At 47.0% G+C, this 21,322-nt stretch overlaps 1 protein-coding gene across 1 annotated transcript in view; it reads left to right on the top strand.

The window, feature by feature from the left end:
• Positions 1-3,948: 3,948 nt before the first annotated feature.
• LOC141173246 (lim and transglutaminase domain protein ltd-1-like) overlaps positions 3,949-21,322 on the top strand; it is a 33,693-nt gene continuing 16,319 nt past the window's right edge. Inside the window, exons 1-2 of the mRNA XM_073657868.1 lie at positions 3,949-4,575; positions 11,267-11,378. Of these exons, the coding sequence (XP_073513969.1) occupies positions 3,967-4,575; positions 11,267-11,378 (721 nt within the window). The 5' untranslated portion in view covers positions 3,949-3,966. The remainder of the gene's footprint in view (positions 4,576-11,266; positions 11,379-21,322) is intronic.

The raw sequence follows: 21,322 nt of genomic DNA, 5'->3' as shown, positions 1-21,322 counted from the left end.
CCTCCTTGTCCGCCATCTCCATCAGTTGGTGCAAGCGTCCTTGGCCACCCTTCTCTTCTTTTACCTCATAGCAGCTGCCATGCTGCCATTATTTCACACCAACTTACAACCCACAAATGGCGCCATCTCTTCCACCTCCTGAGATCCGTCATGGCTCTGCCTTTCGCTGGGTGGAGCCTCCTCTGACTCACCCTTCGTTTCTTGGTCGTCTCTGCCATTTACTTGGGTGACACTTTTCTGTATGGTCCTTTTCCTTCCCTTCACTTACAGTAACGGTCATTCCCTGCTGCAAGCTGGCACGCCCGGTACCAACATGTAGGCGTAACCTTTGATGGGCTGGACACCGCTTTGCGCCCTTTTGCTCCTTCCGTGCCCACGATGGGTGGGATCTCCCTGATTTTCTGAACTATTCAATGCCATTTTACAGTTTTTGTTCAGCGCCATCCTAGACCACACAACGGTTGCCATCCTCCACGAAACCTGAGTCCCTCTTGTTCTACGACTCCATCCTGCTGACCACGGCAATTGCAACATGGTGCGGGGCGGCAGCCATGGGCGAGGCGCTTGTCTGTGATGCCCCGGAATGTCGCATGAAAGTAGAGGTCCTGGCTGAGTGTGTGGACTTGTTTTGTGAGAGCCTTACGCCCGTGCAGGCCGCATGTAACCGATGATGTGGGTTTGCCAGGACCGGATGTTTCACAGTTCAATGAGGGAGACCACCAGTCAAAAATAAACTCTTTACTGAATGGTAACTTTATAAGGGTTATATGCAAGGGATAGCGGGTACAAAATCTTATGGACATTTCCTTTCCAACTTGAAGCATTTGCCACACAGTTTCCTTCTTTTGTAGTATACTCCATGGATCTAAATATCCACTGTTTCTCTCTACTTCACAACAACCCAGCTTTAACATTACAGTCCTGATCAACAAGTGTCATCTACTTGTTCTGCAGTTCCACGTCCTCTTTCCACTAAGACTGCACTGGAATTCCCGCTTAGGACCCGTCACTAGTCCTGATAGGGCTGTTACCTTCCAGCGTTACAAGCTTGGGGTCTCGTGGCTAGGCGTTCTCTCCTAGGACCCATCTCCGGAAGGCCACTCTGTCTCTCTGTAACTTAGGCTCAGGATCTTGCTATCCCTTCTCTTCAGTCTCCTCTCATTTAGCGTCACCCTCGAATGCAGCACTGTTAACCTTGAACCTTGCAGTCCAATCACTACGCGCTCCAGACCCTATCTGCCTTCATAGCAGGAAACAGTCAGATTCCCTTAAACTAGCCACTCCCACTGTGGGCTAATCCCAAACATTAACTCTAACTGTTTCTATAGTCAAACTACACATATCTAACGCACATCACAATTCACAATACCCATTATATATCATTAAAACTTATCACATTACACAAACTTAAACCACAAATTTTGTTTCTTCAAGGGGGAAATGTGGGCAGCATGTCCATATCCTTACACAGGGTAAAAAAAAAAAAAACTTTAAGGTGTCTCCAAACCTTCACTATGAAGAATTGAATACTTATGTACTGGGCTTTGTAACTAAAATGGCAATGTTCGAATTTCTGAAAATGTATCACGATATCAAAATGCAGAAGCAGCACAAATCAGCCCTGGACTGATACAGTGTGACGATCAATCAGCTGTGTGAGCAGGTCTAGGTCAGGTCTAAATCTAAACAAGAATGTTTCCATTTACTGGTTACAAGCCAAGAAATTGCAAATCTTTATAAAATGATTGCATGTTACTTACATAAATCTGGACTAGCCCTTTAAGAACTACAACTATACAAGGTGTCTGCTTGTACCACTGTCAGTCATTGCCATGGGACAGTTGTTACTCGGACGGCAGCTCGGTGACAGGTTGCTTTATGGTTCCCTGGAAAATGCAAGTCGCAGGATGTCTCCCCTGCTAATAATACACGTGTGGCCTCCTTGTGCCCACAGCTCTCCAGGACGGGCAGCCTAATAATAGTACACCCCTTTGTGTAGGGTTGCCCCCCACATGGCAGATGTAACAATGCACCAAGGACCGTTCATCAACATTCCACATGGATATTTAGTGAGGGTCGCATAACAGTAAACCTATAACCATGGGATGCCCGCAGCTCCTCACAATGGAACGCTACCGCCCTGGGGTGTAATACCGCATGATTATATATAGTGCAGGATTATGAAATACGCCAAGATGTCAATGGAGCCAGCAATCACAACGTATATGCCACGTCTGCACTACACAACCTGGGATTTACGGCTCTTCACTTGCTGTGTTGTCCCCCAATAGTCAGAATAGAGCCCCCTATTAGTCACAGCATTTAATGGTAAAAATTGTATCCTTTGCTTTTATCTTTCCACCATGGGTTAAAAAAGCAGCCAAAGCTATTAAATGTTATATATTTAATCCAACCATTAGGCAGTGATTCTAAAAATATACAAAAGATGTTACAAGGGGGACAAAAAATACAGTATATACAGTACACTTGTAAAAAGGAGCACTCCGTTTAGGAAATGGTGCAGCCCTTCCAGCAAGCTTTATCTCCCAGTAATGAACAGAGGCTCTAAGTCAGAATCTACTTTAACAAGGTACCAGCCACTCCCCAGGTGATTTTAGATGGGAGCTGGTAAATGAGATGCAGGCTCAGGTACCAAAAATTATGAGATCCCCAATCTTAAGGATATTTGCACCCCTGGAGGTCCCAGGCGAGAGATATAAATGCCATATTGCCAATCATGATTTTAGCTTTCTATACTGTACATATGAGACATGGCATATACTACTTTATCCATGTGGACGATATGAATTCTTGGCTGATGGGCAGGCCGCACAGCAATGCAAGTGTATGCATTGTGTTCAGCCCAGTGCCACACTGCCGAAAACATGTTTCCCATAACTATAGAATCTACACCTGTCACAAAAAAAACAGTATTCATATCTGGTATCTTGCTCAGTCCCGACAGGACAACTTATTTACACAGGAGAGGAAAGTATCACTACACAATCCATAGCTGCTCTCCATCAGATAACCTACTTTAATTGCCTGTTCACAACAGCCTACCCATTCCATAGTATGAACAGCAGGACCACTCTATGCTTAGATGTAACATCAACCCCCCATAGTCAGAGCAGCCTCTTACCCACTACTGTTATAGTCACAGGTCACAGCAAGATCCCCATTGTACAGTAAACACAACAGCATCCAATCTCCTTATCTATTAGTCATAGTAGTCATCTCACCATTTCCCAAGTAATCACAGCAAATCTCATAACCTACTTCTGTAATGGTGAAAGCAACCCCCTCCCTTCTGGCACTACACACAATAGTCACAGCAGCCACCCAGAGCTACCCAGTAGTCATGGCAATAACCCCTAATTCTCCAGTAGTCACAGCAGGTACCCTCAGCTCTCCAGTAGTCACAGCAGTCACCCCTAGTTCTCCAGTAGTGACAGTAGACATCCTGAGCTCCCCAGTAGTCACAGCAGTCACTCCTAGTTTCCCAGTAGTTACAGCAGCTCCCCTAGTTCCGCAGTTGTCACAGCAGCCACCCCTGCTCCCCAGTAGTCACAACGGCCACCAACTTGTTCCACAGTAGTTACAGCAGACAACCTGAGCTCCCCAGTAGCCACAACAGCCCCCTAGTTCCCCAGTAGTCACAGCAGCAACCCCAAGCTCTCAATAGTCGCAGCAGCCACTCCAAGCTCACCAGTAGTCACAGCAGCCACCCCGAGCTCCATAATATTCACAGCAGCCACCCCGAGCTCACCAGTAGTCACAGCAGCCACCCCGAGCTCACCAGTAGTCACAGCAGCCACCCTGAGCTCCCTAATATTCACAGCAGGGCCACCCTTTTCAATGTATTCAGGAGGCAGTGACAACAGATAACACAACCAAGGTCAACTATTAGACATAATCTTGACTTATTGCTTTTCATCCCTAGGTTCCCCATTGGACTTAGTGGAAATGGGTCGTGGGAACAGCATTGGGACAGAAAATGTCCAACGTGAAAATCCTCTTCCCATCAAAATCTCTCTGATAAAAAATGTTAATAATAACAATTATAAGAAATGTATGAAGGGAGCACCTCAATGTAATCCTGAAGATCTCATCACAGGGTCAAGAATCATAAACTTGTCCACCAAGTCCAAGACTCTGGACTTCCAGAATGGAAATGTATATGAGTTACATAAGAGAAGCCATCACAACCTACAGATCTCCAGTATAACATCCAACCGGCCGCTCGCTGACCAGAAGTCCGGATCCTTCCAGATCACACATCAAGACAAAACAAAGACAAATGTGGGAACTAGGAAGGAAGCGTTCACATTCTGGTCAACACAAGCTGAGGCGCCAGAAAGTCCAATGGTCAAGAGTTCTCCTGCCAAGACAAATGGAGGTCACAGGAGTGTTGCATCTAAAAAGCACGCGGTCAGTGCGCTTGCGGATCAGGGCAGGGCAGGTGGTCTCTGGAGGACAGCTGCAAACCCCTGTAAGAGGAAGAGACGACAGGAGCTGTTCTCAACAGCAGACTTTACCCACATTGATGATCATGTTCTCTCTGTGAGCAGTCAGGTATGAATAGGGCCCTGCTCTCTAGTGAATGGATAGGCTGCATTCTCAGTGATGTCACTGCTCTCTAGTGAATGGATAGGCTGCATTCTCAGTGATGTCACTGCTCTCTAGTGATTGGATAGGCTGCATTCTCTGTGATGTCACTGCTCTCTAGTGAATGGATAGGCTGCATTCTCAGTGATGTCACTGCTCTCTAGTGAATGGATAGGCTGCATTCTCAGTGATGTCACTGCTCTCTAGTGATTGGATAGGCTGCATTCTCAGTGATGTCACTGCTCTCTAGTGAATGGATAGGGGGCATTCTCAGTGATGTCACTGCTCTCTGGTGAATGGATAGGGGGCATTCTCAGTGATGTCACTGCTCTCTGGTGAATGGATAGGGGGCATTCTCAGTGATGTCACTGCTCTCTGGTGAATGGATAGGGGGCATTCTCAGTGATGTCACTGCTCTCTGGTGAATGGATAGGCTGCATTCTCAGTGATGTCACCGCTCTCTAGTGAATGGATAGGCTGCATTCTCAGTGATGTCACTGCTCTCTAGTGATTGGATAGGGGGCATTCTCAGTGATGTCACTGCTCTCTGGTGAATGGATAGGCTGCATTCTCAGTGATGTCACTGCTCTCTAGTGAATGGATAGGCTGCATTCTCAGTGATGTCACTGCTCTCTGGTGAATGGATAGGGGGCATTCTCAGTGATGTCACTGCTCTCTGGTGAATGGATAGGGGGCATTCTCAGTGATGTCACTGCTCTCTAGTGAATGGATAGGCTGCATTCTCAGTGATGTCACTGCTCTCTGGTGAATGGATAGGGGGCATTCTCAGTGATGTCACCGCTCTCTGGTGAATGGATAGGGGGCATTCTCAGTGATGTCACCGCTCTCTAGTGATTGGATAGGCTGCATTCTCAGTGATGTCACTGCTCTCTAGTGAATGGATAGGCTGCATTCTCAGTGATGTCACTGCTCTCTAGTGATGGATAGGCGGCATTCTCAGTGATGTCACCGCTCTCTAGTGATGGATAGGGGGCATTCTCAGTGATGTCACTGCTCTCTGGTGAATGGATAGGGGGCATTCTCAGTGATGTCACTGCTCTCTGGTGAATGGATAGGGGGCATTCTCAGTGATGTCACCGCTCTCTAGTGATGGATAGGGGGCATTCTCAGTGATGTCACCGCTCTCTAGTGATGGATAGGCGGCATTCTCAGTGATGTCACCGCTGATCTCTGGTGATGGATAGGCGGCATTCTCAGTGATGTCACCGCTCTCTAGTGATGGATAGGCGGCATTATCAGTGATGTCACTGATCTCTAGTGAATGGATAGGGGGCATTCTCAGTGATGTCACTGCTCTCTAGTGAATGGATTTGGCTGCATTCTCAGTGATGTCACTGCTCTCTAGTGAATGGATAGGCTGCATTCTCAGTGATGTCACTGCTCTCTAGTGAATGGATAGGCTGCATTCTCAGTGATGTCACTGCTCTCTAGTGAATGGATAGGCTGCATTCTCAGTGATGTCACTGCTCTCTGGTGAATGGATAGGCTGCATTCTCAGTGATGTCACTGCTCTCTGGTGAATGGATAGGGGGCATTCTCAGTGATGTCACTGCTCTCTGGTGAATGGATAGGCTGCATTCTCAGTGATGTCACTGCTCTCTAGTGAATGGATAGGCTGCATTCTCAGTGATGTCACCGCTCTCTAGTGATGGATAGGCTGCATTCTCAGTGATGTCACTGCTCTCTGGTGAATGGATAGGGGGCATTCTCAGTGATGTCACTGCTCTCTAGTGAATGGATTTGGCTGCATTCTCAGTGATGTCACTGCTCTCTAGTGAATGGATAGGCTGCATTCTCAGTGATGTCACTGCTCTCTAGTGAATGGATAGGCTGCATTCTCAGTGATGTCACTGCTCTCTGGTGAATGGATAGGGGGCATTCTCAGTGATGTCACCGCTCTCTAGTGATTGGATAGGCTGCATTCTCAGTGATGTCACTGCTCTCTGGTGAATGGATAGGGGGCATTCTCAGTGATGTCACCGCTCTCTAGTGATTGGATAGGCTGCATTCTCAGTGATGTCACTGCTCTCTGGTGAATGGATAGGCTGCATTCTCAGTGATGTCACCGCTCTCTAGTGAATAGATAGGCTGCATTCTCAGTGATGTCACTGCTCTCTAGTGAATGGATAGGCTGCATTCTCAGTGATGTCACTGCTCTCTGGTGAATGGATAGGGGGCATTCTCAGTGATGTCACCGCTCTCTAGTGATTGGATAGGCTGCATTCTCAGTGATGTCACTGCTCTCTAGTGATGGATAGGCGGCATTCTCAGTGATGTCACTGCTCTCTAGTGAATGGATAGGCTGCATTCTCAGTGATGTCACCGCTCTCTAGTGATGGATAGGCGGCATTCTCAGTAATGTCACTGCTCTCTAGTGAATGGATAGGCTGCATTCTCAGTGATGTCACTGCTCTCTAGTGAATGGATAGGCTGCATTCTCAGTGATGTCACCGCTCTCTAGTGATGGATAGGGGGCATTCTCAGTGATGTCACTGCTCTCTGGTGAATGGATAGGGGGCATTCTCAGTGATGTCACTGCTCTCTGGTGAATGGATAGGGGGCATTCTCAGTGATGTCACCGCTCTCTAGTGATGGATAGGGGGCATTCTCAGTGATGTCACTGCTCTCTAGTGAATGGATAGGCTGCATTCTCAGTGATGTCACTGCTCTCTAGTGAATGGATAGGCTGCATTCTCAGTGATGTCACCGCTCTCTAGTGATGGATAGGCGGCATTCTCAGTGATGTCACCGCTGATCTCTGGTGATGGATAGGCGGCATTCTCAGTGATGTCACCGCTCTCTAGTGATGGATAGGCGGCATTATCAGTGATGTCACTGATCTCTAGTGAATGGATAGGGGGCATTCTCAGTGATGTCACTGCTCTCTGGTGAATGGATAGGCTGCATTCTCAGTGATGTCACTGATCTCTAGTGAATGGATAGGCTGCATTCTCAGTGATGTCACCGCTCTCTAGTGATGGATAGGCCGCATTCTCAGTGATGTCACTGCTCTCTAGTGATGGATAGGTGGCATTCTCTGTGATGTCACTGCTCTCTAGTGAATGGATAGGCTGCATTCTCAGTGATGTCACTGCTCTCTAGTGAATAGATAGGCGGCATTCTCGGTGATGTCACTGCTCTCTAGTGAATGAATAGGCAGCATTCTCAGTGATGTCACTGCTCTCTAGTGAATGGATAGGCTGCATTCTCAGTGATGTCACTGCTCTCTAGTGAATGGATAGGCTGCATTCTCAGTGATGTCACTGCTGTCTAGTGAATGGATAGGCTGCATTCTCAGTGATGTCACTGCTCTCTAGTGAATGGATAGGCTGCATTCTCAGTGATGTCACTGCTCTCTAGTGAATGGATAGGCTGCATTCTCAGTGATGTCACTGCTCTCTAGTGATGGATAGGCTGCATTCTCAGTGATGTCACTGCTCTCTAGTGAATGGATAGGCGGCATTCTCAGTGATGTCACTGCTCTCTAGTGAATGGATAGGCTGCATTCTCAGTGATGTCACTGCTCTCTAGTGATGGATAGGCTGCATTGTCTGTGATGTCACTGCTCTCTAGTGATGGATAGGCTACATTGTCTGTGATGTCACTGCTCTCTAGTGATGGATAGGCTGCATTCTCAGTGATGTCACTGCTCTCTAGTGAATGGATAGGCTGCATTCTCAGTGATGTCACTGCTCTCTAGTGAATGGATAGGCTGCGTTCTCAGTGATGTCACTGCTCTAGTGATGGATAGGCTGCATTCTCAGTGATGTCACTGCTCTCTAGTGAATGGATAGGCGGCATTCTCAGTGATGTCACTGCTCTCTAGTGAATGGATAGGCTGCATTCTCAGTGATGTCACTGCTCTCTAGTGAATAGATAGGCGGCATTCTCGGTGATGTCACTGCTCTCTAGTGAATGAATAGGCAGCATTCTCAGTGATGTCACTGCTCTCTAGTGAATGGATAGGCTGCATTCTCAGTGATGTCACTGCTCTCTAGTGAATGGATAGGCTGCATTCTCAGTGATGTCACTGCTGTCTAGTGAATGGATAGGCAGCATTCTCAGTGATGTCACTGCTCTCTAGTGAATGGATAGGCTGCATTCTCAGTGATGTCACTGCTCTCTAGTGAATGGATAGGCTGCATTCTCAGTGATGTCACTGCTCTCTAGTGATGGATAGGCTGCATTCTCAGTGATGTCACTGCTCTCTAGTGAATGGATAGGCGGCATTCTCAGTGATGTCACTGCTCTCTAGTGAATGGATAGGCTGCATTCTCAGTGATGTCACTGCTCTCTAGTGATGGATAGGCTGCATTGTCTGTGATGTCACTGCTCTCTAGTGATGGATAGGCTACATTGTCTGTGATGTCACTGCTCTCTAGTGATGGATAGGCTGCATTCTCAGTGATGTCACTGCTCTCTAGTGATGGATAGGCTGCATTCTCAGTGATGTCACTGCTCTCTAGTGAATGGATAGGCTGCGTTCTCAGTGATGTCACTGCTCTAGTGATGGATAGGCTGCATTCTCAGTGATGTCACTGCTCTCTAGTGAATGGATAGGCGGCATTCTCAGTGATGTCACTGCTCTCTAGTGAATGGATAGGCTGCATTCTCAGTGATGTCACTGCTCTCTAGTGATGGATAGGCTGCATTCACAGTGATGTCACCGCTCTCTAGTGATGGATAGGCTGCATTCTCACTGATGTCACTGCTCTCTAGTGAATGGATAGGCGGCATTCTCAGTGATGTCACCACTCTCTAGTGAATGGACAGGCTGCATTGTCTGTGATGTCACTGCTCTCTAGTGAATGGATAGGCTGCATTCTCAGTGATGTCACTGCTCTCTAGTGATGGATAGGTGGCATTCTCTGTGATGTCACTGCTCTCTAGTGAATGGATAGGCTGCATTCTCAGTGATGTCACTGCTCTCTAGTGAATAGATAGGCGGCATTCTCGGTGATGTCACTGCTCTCTAGTGAATGGATAGGCTGCATTCTCAGTGATGTCACTGCTCTCTAGTGAATGGATAGGCTGCATTCTCAGTGATGTCACTGCTCTCTAGTGATGGATAGGCTGCATTCACAGTGATGTCACCGCTCTCTAGTGATGGATAGGCTGCATTCTCAGTGATGTCACTGCTCTCTAGTGAATGGATAGGCGGCATTCTCAGTGATGTCACCACTCTCTAGTGAATGGACAGGCTGCATTGTCTGTGATGTCACTGCTCTCTAGTGAATGGATAGGCTGCATTCTCAGTGATGTCACTGCTCTCTAGTGATGGATAGGTGGCATTCTCTGTGATGTCACTGCTCTCTAGTGAATGGATAGGCTGCATTCTCAGTGATGTCACTGCTCTCTAGTGAATGGATAGGCTGCATTCTCAGTGATGTCACTGCTCTCTAGTGATTGGATAGGCTGCATTCTCAGTGATGTCACCGATCTCTAGTGAATAGATAGGCTGCATTCTCATTGATGTCACTGCTCTCTAGTGAATGGATAGGCTGCATTCTCAGTGATGTCACTGCTCTCTAGTGAATGGATAGGCGGCATTCTCAGTGATGTCACCACTCTCTAGTGAATGGACAGGCTGCATTGTCTGTGATGTCACTGCTCTCTAGTGAATGGATAGGCTGCATTCTCAGTGATGTCACTGCTCTCTAGTGATGGATAGGGGGCATTCTCAGTGATGTCACTGCTCTCTAGTGATTGGATAGGCTGCATTCTCAGTGATGTCACTGCTCTCTAGTGATTGGATAGGCTGCATTCTCAGTGATGTCACCGATCTCTAGTGAATAGATAGGCGGCATTCTCGGTGATGTCACTGCTCTCTAGTGAATGGATAGGCTGCATTCTCAGTGATGTCACTGCTCTCTAGTGAATAGATAGGCAGCATTCTCGGTGATGTCACTGCTCTCTAGTGAATGGATAGGCTGCATTCTCAGTGATGTCACTGCTCTCTAGTGATTGGATAGGCTGCATTCTCAGTGATGTCACCGATCTCTAGTGAATGGATAGGCTGCATTCTCAGTAATGTCACCGATCTCTAGTGAATAGATAGGCTGCATTCTCAGTGATGTCACTGCTCTCTAGTGATTGGATAGGCTGCATTCTCAGTGATGTCACCGATCTCTAGTGAATAGATAGGCTGCATTCTCGGTGATGTCACTGCTCTCTAGTGATTGGATAGGCTGCATTCTCAGTGATGTCACCGATCTCTAGTGAATAGATAGGCTGCATTCTCAGTGATGTCACTGCTCTCTAGTGATTGGATAGGCTGCATTCTCAGTGATGTCACCGATCTCTAGTGAATGGATAGGGGGCATTCTCAGTGATGTCACTGCTCTCTAGTGATTGGATAGGCTGCATTCTCAGTGATGTCACCGATCTCTAGTGAATGGATAGGCTGCATTCTCAGTGATGTCACTGCTCTCTAGTGAATGGATAGGCTGCATTCTCAGTGATGTCACTGCTCTCTAGTGATTGGATAGGCTGCATTCTCAGTGATGCCACCGATCTCTAGTGAATAGATAGGCTGCATTCTCAGTGATGTCACTGCTCTCTAGTGATTGGATAGGCTGCATTCAGGAAAACAGAAAATGTATATAGTTAATTCATTTTTCTTCAACCTTTTTTGTAGATACACTCTGCAAGTATTTCTCAGCAAGAAATCGTACATAGAATCACAGCAAAATCCACCAATGACCTTGAGAAGTTACGTGCAATATGGATTTGGATTTGCCATAATATCAGTGAGTCCTCTCCTACTTCACCTGAAGAATGTGAATAGTCTGGGGCATAGTTAAATAAGACAAGATTTAAGGTGAAGGGGAAGGTTTCTGATGCAGTAAGCTGCCTCCCAGCCGGAGACCAAATGTATTTTTTAATATTTTATTCACCGACCTGTTCTCAAATGGTTGTTTTTGTTCTAACTTCTTGGTCAATATTCATGTCCAGTTCTAAGAGTCCTTTTAGTTTTTGTCTTTGTAATGGCAATAATGTTAGGTGTAATTATAGAGAATGCTCCAAACACACAATAGATATATCTGGTACCAAGACTCCCTTTTTCTGTTTGTAACAATCCATAATATTCCAGTGATACCCAGTACATTCCCCACACACAGTAGGGTGACCAGCATGGTACTTTCCCCACACACAGTGTGATGTCCTCACAGTACATTCCCCCACACACAGTAGGATTTCCCTATAATAAATTCCCCCACACACAGTATGATGTCTCCACAGTACATTCCCCCACACACAGTATTATGTCCCCACAGTACATTCCCCCACACACAGTATGATGTTCTCACAGTACATTCCCCCACACACAGTATAGTGTCTCCACAGTACATTCACACACACACAGTATGATGTTCTCACAGTACATTCCCCCACACACAGTATGATGTTCTCACAGTACATTCCCCCACACACAGTATTATGTCCCCACAGTACATTCCCCCACACACAGTATGATGTTCTCACAGTACATTCCCCCACACACAGTATAGTGTCTCCACAGTACATTCCCCCACACACAGTATGATGTTCTCGCAGTACATTCCCCACACACAGTATGATGTTCTCACAGTACATTCCCCAGCATACAGTATGATGTCTCCACAGTACATTCCTTCACACAGTAGGATGTCCCTATAATAAATTCCCCCACATACAGTGTGATGTCTCTACAGTACATTCCCCCACACACAGTATGATGTTCTCACAGTACATTTCCCCACACACAGTATGATGTCTCCACAGTACATTCCTTCACACAGTATAATGTCCCCACAGTACATCCCCCACACAGTATGATGTCCTCACAGTACATTCCCCACACACAGTAGGATTTCCCTATAATAAATTCCCCCACACACAGTATGATGTCCCCACAGTACATTCCCCCACACACAGTATGATGTTCTCACAGTACATTCCCCCACACACAGTATTATGTCCCCACAGTACATTCCCCCACACACAGTATGATGTTCTCACAGTACATTCCCCCACACACAGTATAGTGTCTCCACAGTACATTCACACACACACACAGTATGATGTTCTCACAGTAAATTCCCCCACACACAGTATGATGTCCCCACAGTACATTCCCCCACACACAGTATAGTGTCTCCACAGTACATTCACACACACACACAGTATGATGTTCTCACAGTACATTCCCCACACACAGTATGATGTTCTCACAGTACATTCCCCCACACACAGTATGATGTTCTCACAGTACATTCCCCCACACACAGTATTATGTCCCCACAGTACATTCCCCCACACACAGTATGATGTCCCCACAGTACATTCCCCACACACAGTAGGATGTCCATATAATAAATTCCCACACACACAGTATGATGTCTCCACAGTACATTCCCCACACACAGTATGTCTCCACAGTACATTCCCCCACACATAGTATGATGTCTCTACAGTACATTCCCTCCACACATAGTATGATGTCTCTACAGTACATTCCCCCACACATAGTATGATGTCTCTACAGTACATTCCCCCACACATAGTATGATGTCCCCACAGTACATTCCCCCACACACAGTATGATGTCCCGACAGTACATTCCCCCACACACAGTATGATGTCCTCACAGTACATTCCCCCACACATAGTATGATGTCTCTACAGTACATTCCCCTGCACAAAGTATAATGTCTCCACAGTACATTCCCTCCACAAACAGTATGATGTCCCCACAGTACATTCCCTCACACAGTAGGATGTCCCTATAATAAATTCCCCCACATACAGTGTGATGTCTCTACAGTACATTCCCCTACACAAAGTATAATGTCTCCACAGTACATTCCCCCCACCCCCCACACACAGTATGATGTCCCAACATTACATTTCCCCACACACAGTATGATGTCCCCACAGTATATTCCCTCCACAAACAGTATGATGTCCCCACAGTACATTCCCTCACACAGTAGGATGTCCCTATAATAAATTCCCCCACATACAGTGTGATGTCTCTACAGTACATTCCCCTACACAAAGTATAATGTCTCCACAGTACATTCCCCCCACCCCCCACACACAGTATGATGTCCCAACATTACATTCCCCCACACACAGTATGATGTCCCAACACTGTATATTCCCTCCACAAACAGTGTGATGTCCCCACAGTACATTCCCTCACACAGTAGGATGCCCCTATAATAAATTCCCCCACATACAGTGTGATGTCTCTGCAGTACACTCCCCCACACACAGTAAGGTGTCCCCACAGTATATTCTCCCACACACAGTATGATTTTCCCATAGTACATTCTCCCCACACACAGTATGATGTCCCCATAGTAGATCCTCCCCACACACAGTATGATTTTCCCATGGTACATTCTCCACACATTCAGTATGATGTCCTCACAGTAGGTTCCTCCACTCACAGTATGTCCCCACAGTACATTCCCCACACACAGTATGATGTCCCCAGAGTACATACCCCAACACACAGTATGATACCCCCACAGTAGGTTCCTCCACACACAGTATGTCCCCACAGTACATTCCACCACACACAGTATGATGTCCCCACAGTACATACCCCAACACACAGTATGATGTCCCCCACAGTACATACCCCAACACACTATGATGTCCCCACAGTACAGTCTCCCCACATACAGTATGATGTCCCCACAGTACATTCCACCACACACAGTATGATGTCCACACAGTACATTCCCCCACACACAGTATGATGTCTCCACAGTACATTCCCCCACACACAGTATGAAGTCCTCCACAGTACATACCCCAACAAACTATGAAGTCCTACTGTACATTCTCCCCACACACAGTATGATGTCCTGACAGAATATTCCCCCACACACAGTAGCATGACCCCATGTTACATTCCCCCACACACAGTATGATGTCCCCATAGTACATTCCTCCACACACAGTATGATGTCTCCACAGTACATTCCCCCCCACACACAGTATGATGTCCCCACAGTACATTCCCCCCCCCACAGTATGATGTCTCCACAGTACATTTCCCCACACACAGTATGATGTCCCCACAATACATCCCCCCCCCACACAGTATGATGTCCCCACAGTACATTCCCCCACACACAGTATGATGTCTCTACAGTACATTCCCCCACACATAGTATGATGTCTCTACAGTACATTCCCCTGCACAAAGTATAATGTCTCCACAGTACATTCCCCCCACCCCCCACACACAGTATGATGTCCCAACATTACATTACCCCACACACAGTATGATGTCCCAACACTGTATATTCCCTCCACAAACAGTATGATGTCCCCACAGTACATTCCCTCACACAGTAGGATGCCCCTATAATAAATTCCCCCACATAGAGTGTGATGTCTCTGCAGTACATTCCCCCACACACAGTAAGGTGTCCCCACAGTATATTCTCCCACACACAGTATGATTTTCCCATAGTACATTCTCCACACATTCAGTGTGATGTCCTCACAGTACATTCCTCCACACACAGTATGATGTCTCCACAGTAGGTTCCTCCACTCACAGTATGATGTCCCCACAGTACATTCCTCCACACACAGTATAATGTCCCCACAGTACATTCCCCCACACAGAGTATGATGTCCTCACAGTACATTCCCCCACACACAGTATAATGTCCCCACAGTACATTCCCCACACACAGTATGATGTCTCCACAGTACATTCCCCCACACACAGTATGATGGCCCCACAGTACATTCCCCCACACACAGTATGATGGCCCCTCACTACGGTCCTCCACACACAGTATCATGTCTCTACAGTACATTCCCCCACACACAGTATGATGTCTCCACGGTACTTTCTCCCCTCACAGTATGATGTCCCCATAGTACATTCCCCCACACACAGTATAATGTCCCCACAGTACATTCCCCCACACACAGTATCATGTCTCTACAGTACATTCCCCCACACACAGTATGATGTCTCCACGGTACTTTCTCCCCTCACAGTATGATGTCCCCACAGTACATTCCCCCACACACAGTATGATGTTCTCACAGTACATTCCCCCACACACAGTATTATGTCCCCACAGTACATTCCCCCACACACAGTATGATGTTCTCACAGTACATTCCCCCACACACAGTATAGTGTCTCCACAGTACATTCACACACACACACAGTATGATGTTCTCACAGTACATTCCCCCACACACAGTATGATGTCCCCACAGTACATTCCCCCACACACAGTATAGTGTCTCCACAGTACATTCATACACACACACAGTATGATGTTCTCACAGTACATTCCCCACACACAGTATGATGTTCTCACAGTACATTCCCCCACACACAGTATGATGTTCTCACAGTACATTCCCCCACACACAGTATTATGTCCCCACAGTACATTCCCCCACACACAGTATGATGTCCCCACAGTACATTCCCCACACACAGTAGGATGTCCATATAATAAATTCCCACACACACAGTATGATGTCTCCACAGTACATTCCCCACACACAGTATGTCTCCACAGTACATTCCCCCACACATAGTATGATGTCTCTACAGTACATTCCCTCCACACATAGTATGATGTCTCTACAGTACATTCCCCCACACATAGTATGATGTCTCTACAGTACATTCCCCCACACATAGTATGATGTCCCCACAGTACATTCCCCCACACACAGTATGATGTCCCGACAGTACATTCCCCCACACACAGTATGATGTCCTCACAGTACATTCCCCCACACATAGTATGATGTCTCTACAGTACATTCCCCTGCACAAAGTATAATGTCTCCACAGTACATTCCCTCCACAAACAGTATGATGTCCCCACAGTACATTCCCTCACACAGTAGGATGTCCCTATAATAAATTCCCCCACATACAGTGTGATGTCTCTACAGTACATTCCCCTACACAAAGTATAATGTCTCCACAGTACATTCCCCCCACCCCCCACACACAGTATGATGTCCCAACATTACATTTCCCCACACACAGTATGATGTCCCCACAGTATATTCCCTCCACAAACAGTATGATGTCCCCACAGTACATTCCCTCACACAGTAGGATGTCCCTATAATAAATTCCCCCACATACAGTGTGATGTCTCTACAGTACATTCCCCTACACAAAGTATAATGTCTCCACAGTACATTCCCCCCACCCCCCACACACAGTATGATGTCCCAACATTACATTCCCCCACACACAGTATGATGTCCCAACACTGTATATTCCCTCCACAAACAGTGTGATGTCCCCACAGTACATTCCCTCACACAGTAGGATGCCCCTATAATAAATTCCCCCACATACAGTGTGATGTCTCTGCAGTACACTCCCCCACACACAGTAAGGTGTCCCCACAGTATATTCTCCCACACACAGTATGATTTTCCCATAGTACATTCTCCCCACACACAGTATGATGTCCCCATAGTAGATCCTCCCCACACACAGTATGATTTTCCCATGGTACATTCTCCACACATTCAGTATGATGTCCTCACAGTAGGTTCCTCCACTCACAGTATGTCCCCACAGTACATTCCCCACACACAGTATGATGTCCCCAGAGTACATACCCCAACACACAGTATGATACCCCCACAGTAGGTTCCTCCACACACAGTATGTCCCCACAGTACATTCCACCACACACAGTATGATGTCCCCACAGTACATACCCCAACACACAGTATGATGTCCCCCACAGTACATACCCCAACACACTATGATGTCCCCACAGTACAGTCTCCCCACATACAGTATGATGTCCCCACAGTACATTCCACCACACACAGTATGATGTCCACACAGTACATTCCCCCACACACAGTATGATGTCTCCACAGTACATTCCCCCACACACAGTATGAAGTCCTCCACAGTACATACCCCAACAAACTATGAAGTCCTACTGTACATTCTCCCCACACACAGTATGATGTCCTGACAGAATATTCCCCCACACACAGTAGCATGACCCCATGTTACATTCCCCCACACACAGTATGATGTCCCCATAGTACATTCCTCCACACACAGTATGATGTCTCCACAGTACATTCCCCCCCACACACAGTATGATGTCCCCACAGTACATTCCCCCCCCCCACAGTATGATGTCTCCACAGTACATTTCCCCACACACAGTATGATGTCCCCACAATACATCCCCCCCCCCACACAGTATGATGTCCCCACAGTACATTCCCCCACACACAGTATGATGTCTCTACAGTACATTCCCCCACACATAGTATGATGTCTCTACAGTACATTCCCCTGCACAAAGTATAATGTCTCCACAGTACATTCCCCCCACCCCCCACACACAGTATGATGTCCCAACATTACATTACCCCACACACAGTATGATGTCCCAACACTGTATATTCCCTCCACAAACAGTATGATGTCCCCACAGTACATTCCCTCACACAGTAGGATGCCCCTATAATAAATTCCCCCACATAGAGTGTGATGTCTCTGCAGTACATTCCCCCACACACAGTAAGGTGTCCCCACAGTATATTCTCCCACACACAGTATGATTTTCCCATAGTACATTCTCCACACATTCAGTGTGATGTCCTCACAGTACATTCCTCCACACACAGTATGATGTCTCCACAGTAGGTTCCTCCACTCACAGTATGATGTCCCCACAGTACATTCCTCCACACACAGTATAATGTCCCCACAGTACATTCCCCCACACAGAGTATGATGTCCTCACAGTACATTCCCCCACACACAGTATAATGTCCCCACAGTACATTCCCCACACACAGTATGATGTCTCCACAGTACATTCCCCCACACACAGTATGATGGCCCCACAGTACATTCCCCCACACACAGTATGATGGCCCCTCACTACGGTCCTCCACACACAGTATCATGTCTCTACAGTACATTCCCCCACACACAGTATGATGTCTCCACGGTACTTTCTCCCCTCACAGTATGATGTCCCCATAGTACATTCCCCCACACACAGTATAATGTCCCCACAGTACATTCCCCCACACACAGTATCATGTCTCTACAGTACATTCCCCCACACACAGTATGATGTCTCCACGGTACTTTCTCCCCTCACAGTATGATGTCCCCATAGTACATTCCCCCACACACAGTATAATGTCCCCACAGTACATTCCCCCACACACAGTATGATGTCTCCATTGTACATTCCCTCACACACAGTACATTGTACATTCCCTCACACACAGTATGATGGCCCCACAGTACATTCCCCCACACACAGTATGATGTCCTCACAGTACATTCCCCCACACACAGTATAATGTCCCCATAGTACATTCCTCCACACACAGTATGATGTCTCCACAGTACATTCCCCCACACACAGTATGATGTCTCCACAGTACATTCCCCCACACACAGTATGATGTCTCCACAGTACATTCCCCCACACACAGTATGATGTCCCCATAGTACATTCCCCCACACGCAGTATGATGTCCCCATAGTACATTCCCCCACACACAGTATGATGTCTCCACAGTACATTCCCCCACACACAGTATGATGTCTCCACAGTACATTCCCCCACACACAGTATGATGTCCCCATAGTACATTCCCCCACACACAGTATGATGTCCCCATAGTACATTCCCCCACACACAGTATGATGTCTCCACAGTACATTCCCCCACACACAGTATGATGTCCCCATAGTACATTCCCCCACACACAGTATGATGTCCCCATAGTACATTCCCTCACACACAGTATGATGGCCCCACAGTACATTCCCCCACACACAGTATGATGTCCCCATAGTACATTCCCCCACACACAGTATGATGTCCCCATTGTACATTCCCTCACACACAGTATGATGGCCCCACAGTACATTCCCCCACACACAGTATGATGTCCCCATAGTACATTCCCCCACACACAGTATGATGTCCCCATTGTACATTCCCTCACACACAGTATGATGGCCCCACAGTACATTCCCCCACACACAGTATGATGGCCCCTCACTACGGTCCTCCACACACAGTATCAAGTCTCTACAATACAATCTCCCACACACAGTATGATGTCTCCACAGTACTTTCTCCCCTCACAGTATGATGTCCCCATAGTACATTCCCCCACACACAGTATAATGTCCCCACAGTACATTCCCCCACACACAGTATGATGTCCCCATTGTACATTCCCTCACACACAGTATGATGGCCCCACAGTACATTCCCCCACACACAGTATGATGTCCCCATTGTACATTCCCCCACACTCAGTATGATGGCCCCTCACTACGGTCCTCCACACATAGTATAATGTCCCTACAGTACATTCCCCCACACACAGTATGATGTCCTCACAGTACATTCCCCCACACACAGTATAATGTCCCCATAGTACATTCCTCCACACACAGTATGATGTCTCCACAGTACATTCCCCCACACACAGTATGATGTCCCCATAGTACATTCCCCCACACACAGTATGATGTCTCCACAGTACATTCCCCCACACACAGTATGATGTCCCCATAGTACATTCCCTCACACACAGTATGATGGCCCCACAGTACATTCCCCCACACACAGTATGATGTCCCCATAGTACATTCCCCCACACACAGTATGATGTCCCCATTGTACATTCCCTTACACACAGTATGATGGCCCCACAGTACATTCCCCCACACACAGTATTATGTCCCCACAGTACATTCCCCCACACACAGTATGATGTTCTCACAGTACATTCCCCCACACACAGTATAGTGTCTCCACAGTACATTCACACACACACAGTATGATGTTCTCACAGTACATTCCCCACACACAGTATGATGTTCTCACAGTACATTCCCCCACACACAGTATGATGTTCTCACAGTACATTCCCCCACACACAGTATTATGTCCCCACAGTACATTCCCCCACACACAGTATGATGTTCTCACAGTACATTCCCCCACACACAGTATAGTGTCTCCACAGTACATTCCCCCACACACAGTATGATGTTCTCGCAGTACATTCCCCACACACAGTATGATGTTCTCACAGTACATTCCCCAGCATACAGTATGATGTCTCCACAGTACATTCCTTCACACAGTAGGATGTCCCTATAATAAATTCCCCCACATACAGTGTGATGTCTCTACAGTACATTCCCCCACACACAGTATGATGTTCTCACAGTACATTTCCCCACACACAGTATGATGTCTCCACAGTACATTCCTTCACACAGTATAATGTCCCCACAGTACATCCCCCACACAGTATGATGTCCTCACAGTACATTCCCCACACACAGTAGGATTTCCCTATAATAAATTCCCCCACACACAGTATGATGTCCCCACAGTACATTCCCCCACACACAGTATGATGTTCTCACAGTACATTCCCCCTCACACAGTATGTCTCCACAGTACATTCCCCCACACATAGTATGATGTCTCTACAGTACATTCCCTCCACACATAGTATGATGTCTCTACAGTACATTCCCCCACACATAGTATGATGTCTCTACAGTACATTCCCCCACACATAGTATGATGTCCCCACAGTACATTCCCCCACACACAGTATGATGTCCCGACAGTACATTCCCCCACACACAGTATGATGT

The sequence above is a fragment of the Phyllobates terribilis genome, unplaced genomic scaffold, assembly GCF_046119375.1.
Source record: "Phyllobates terribilis strain yellow unplaced genomic scaffold, ASM4611937v1 Scaffold_1__5_contigs__length_1240528914, whole genome shotgun sequence".
NCBI classification, from domain to species: Eukaryota; Metazoa; Chordata; class Amphibia; order Anura; family Dendrobatidae; genus Phyllobates; species Phyllobates terribilis.
The sequence above is the reverse complement of the archived record's forward strand: the minus strand, read 5'-3'. Positions and strand labels throughout refer to the sequence as shown.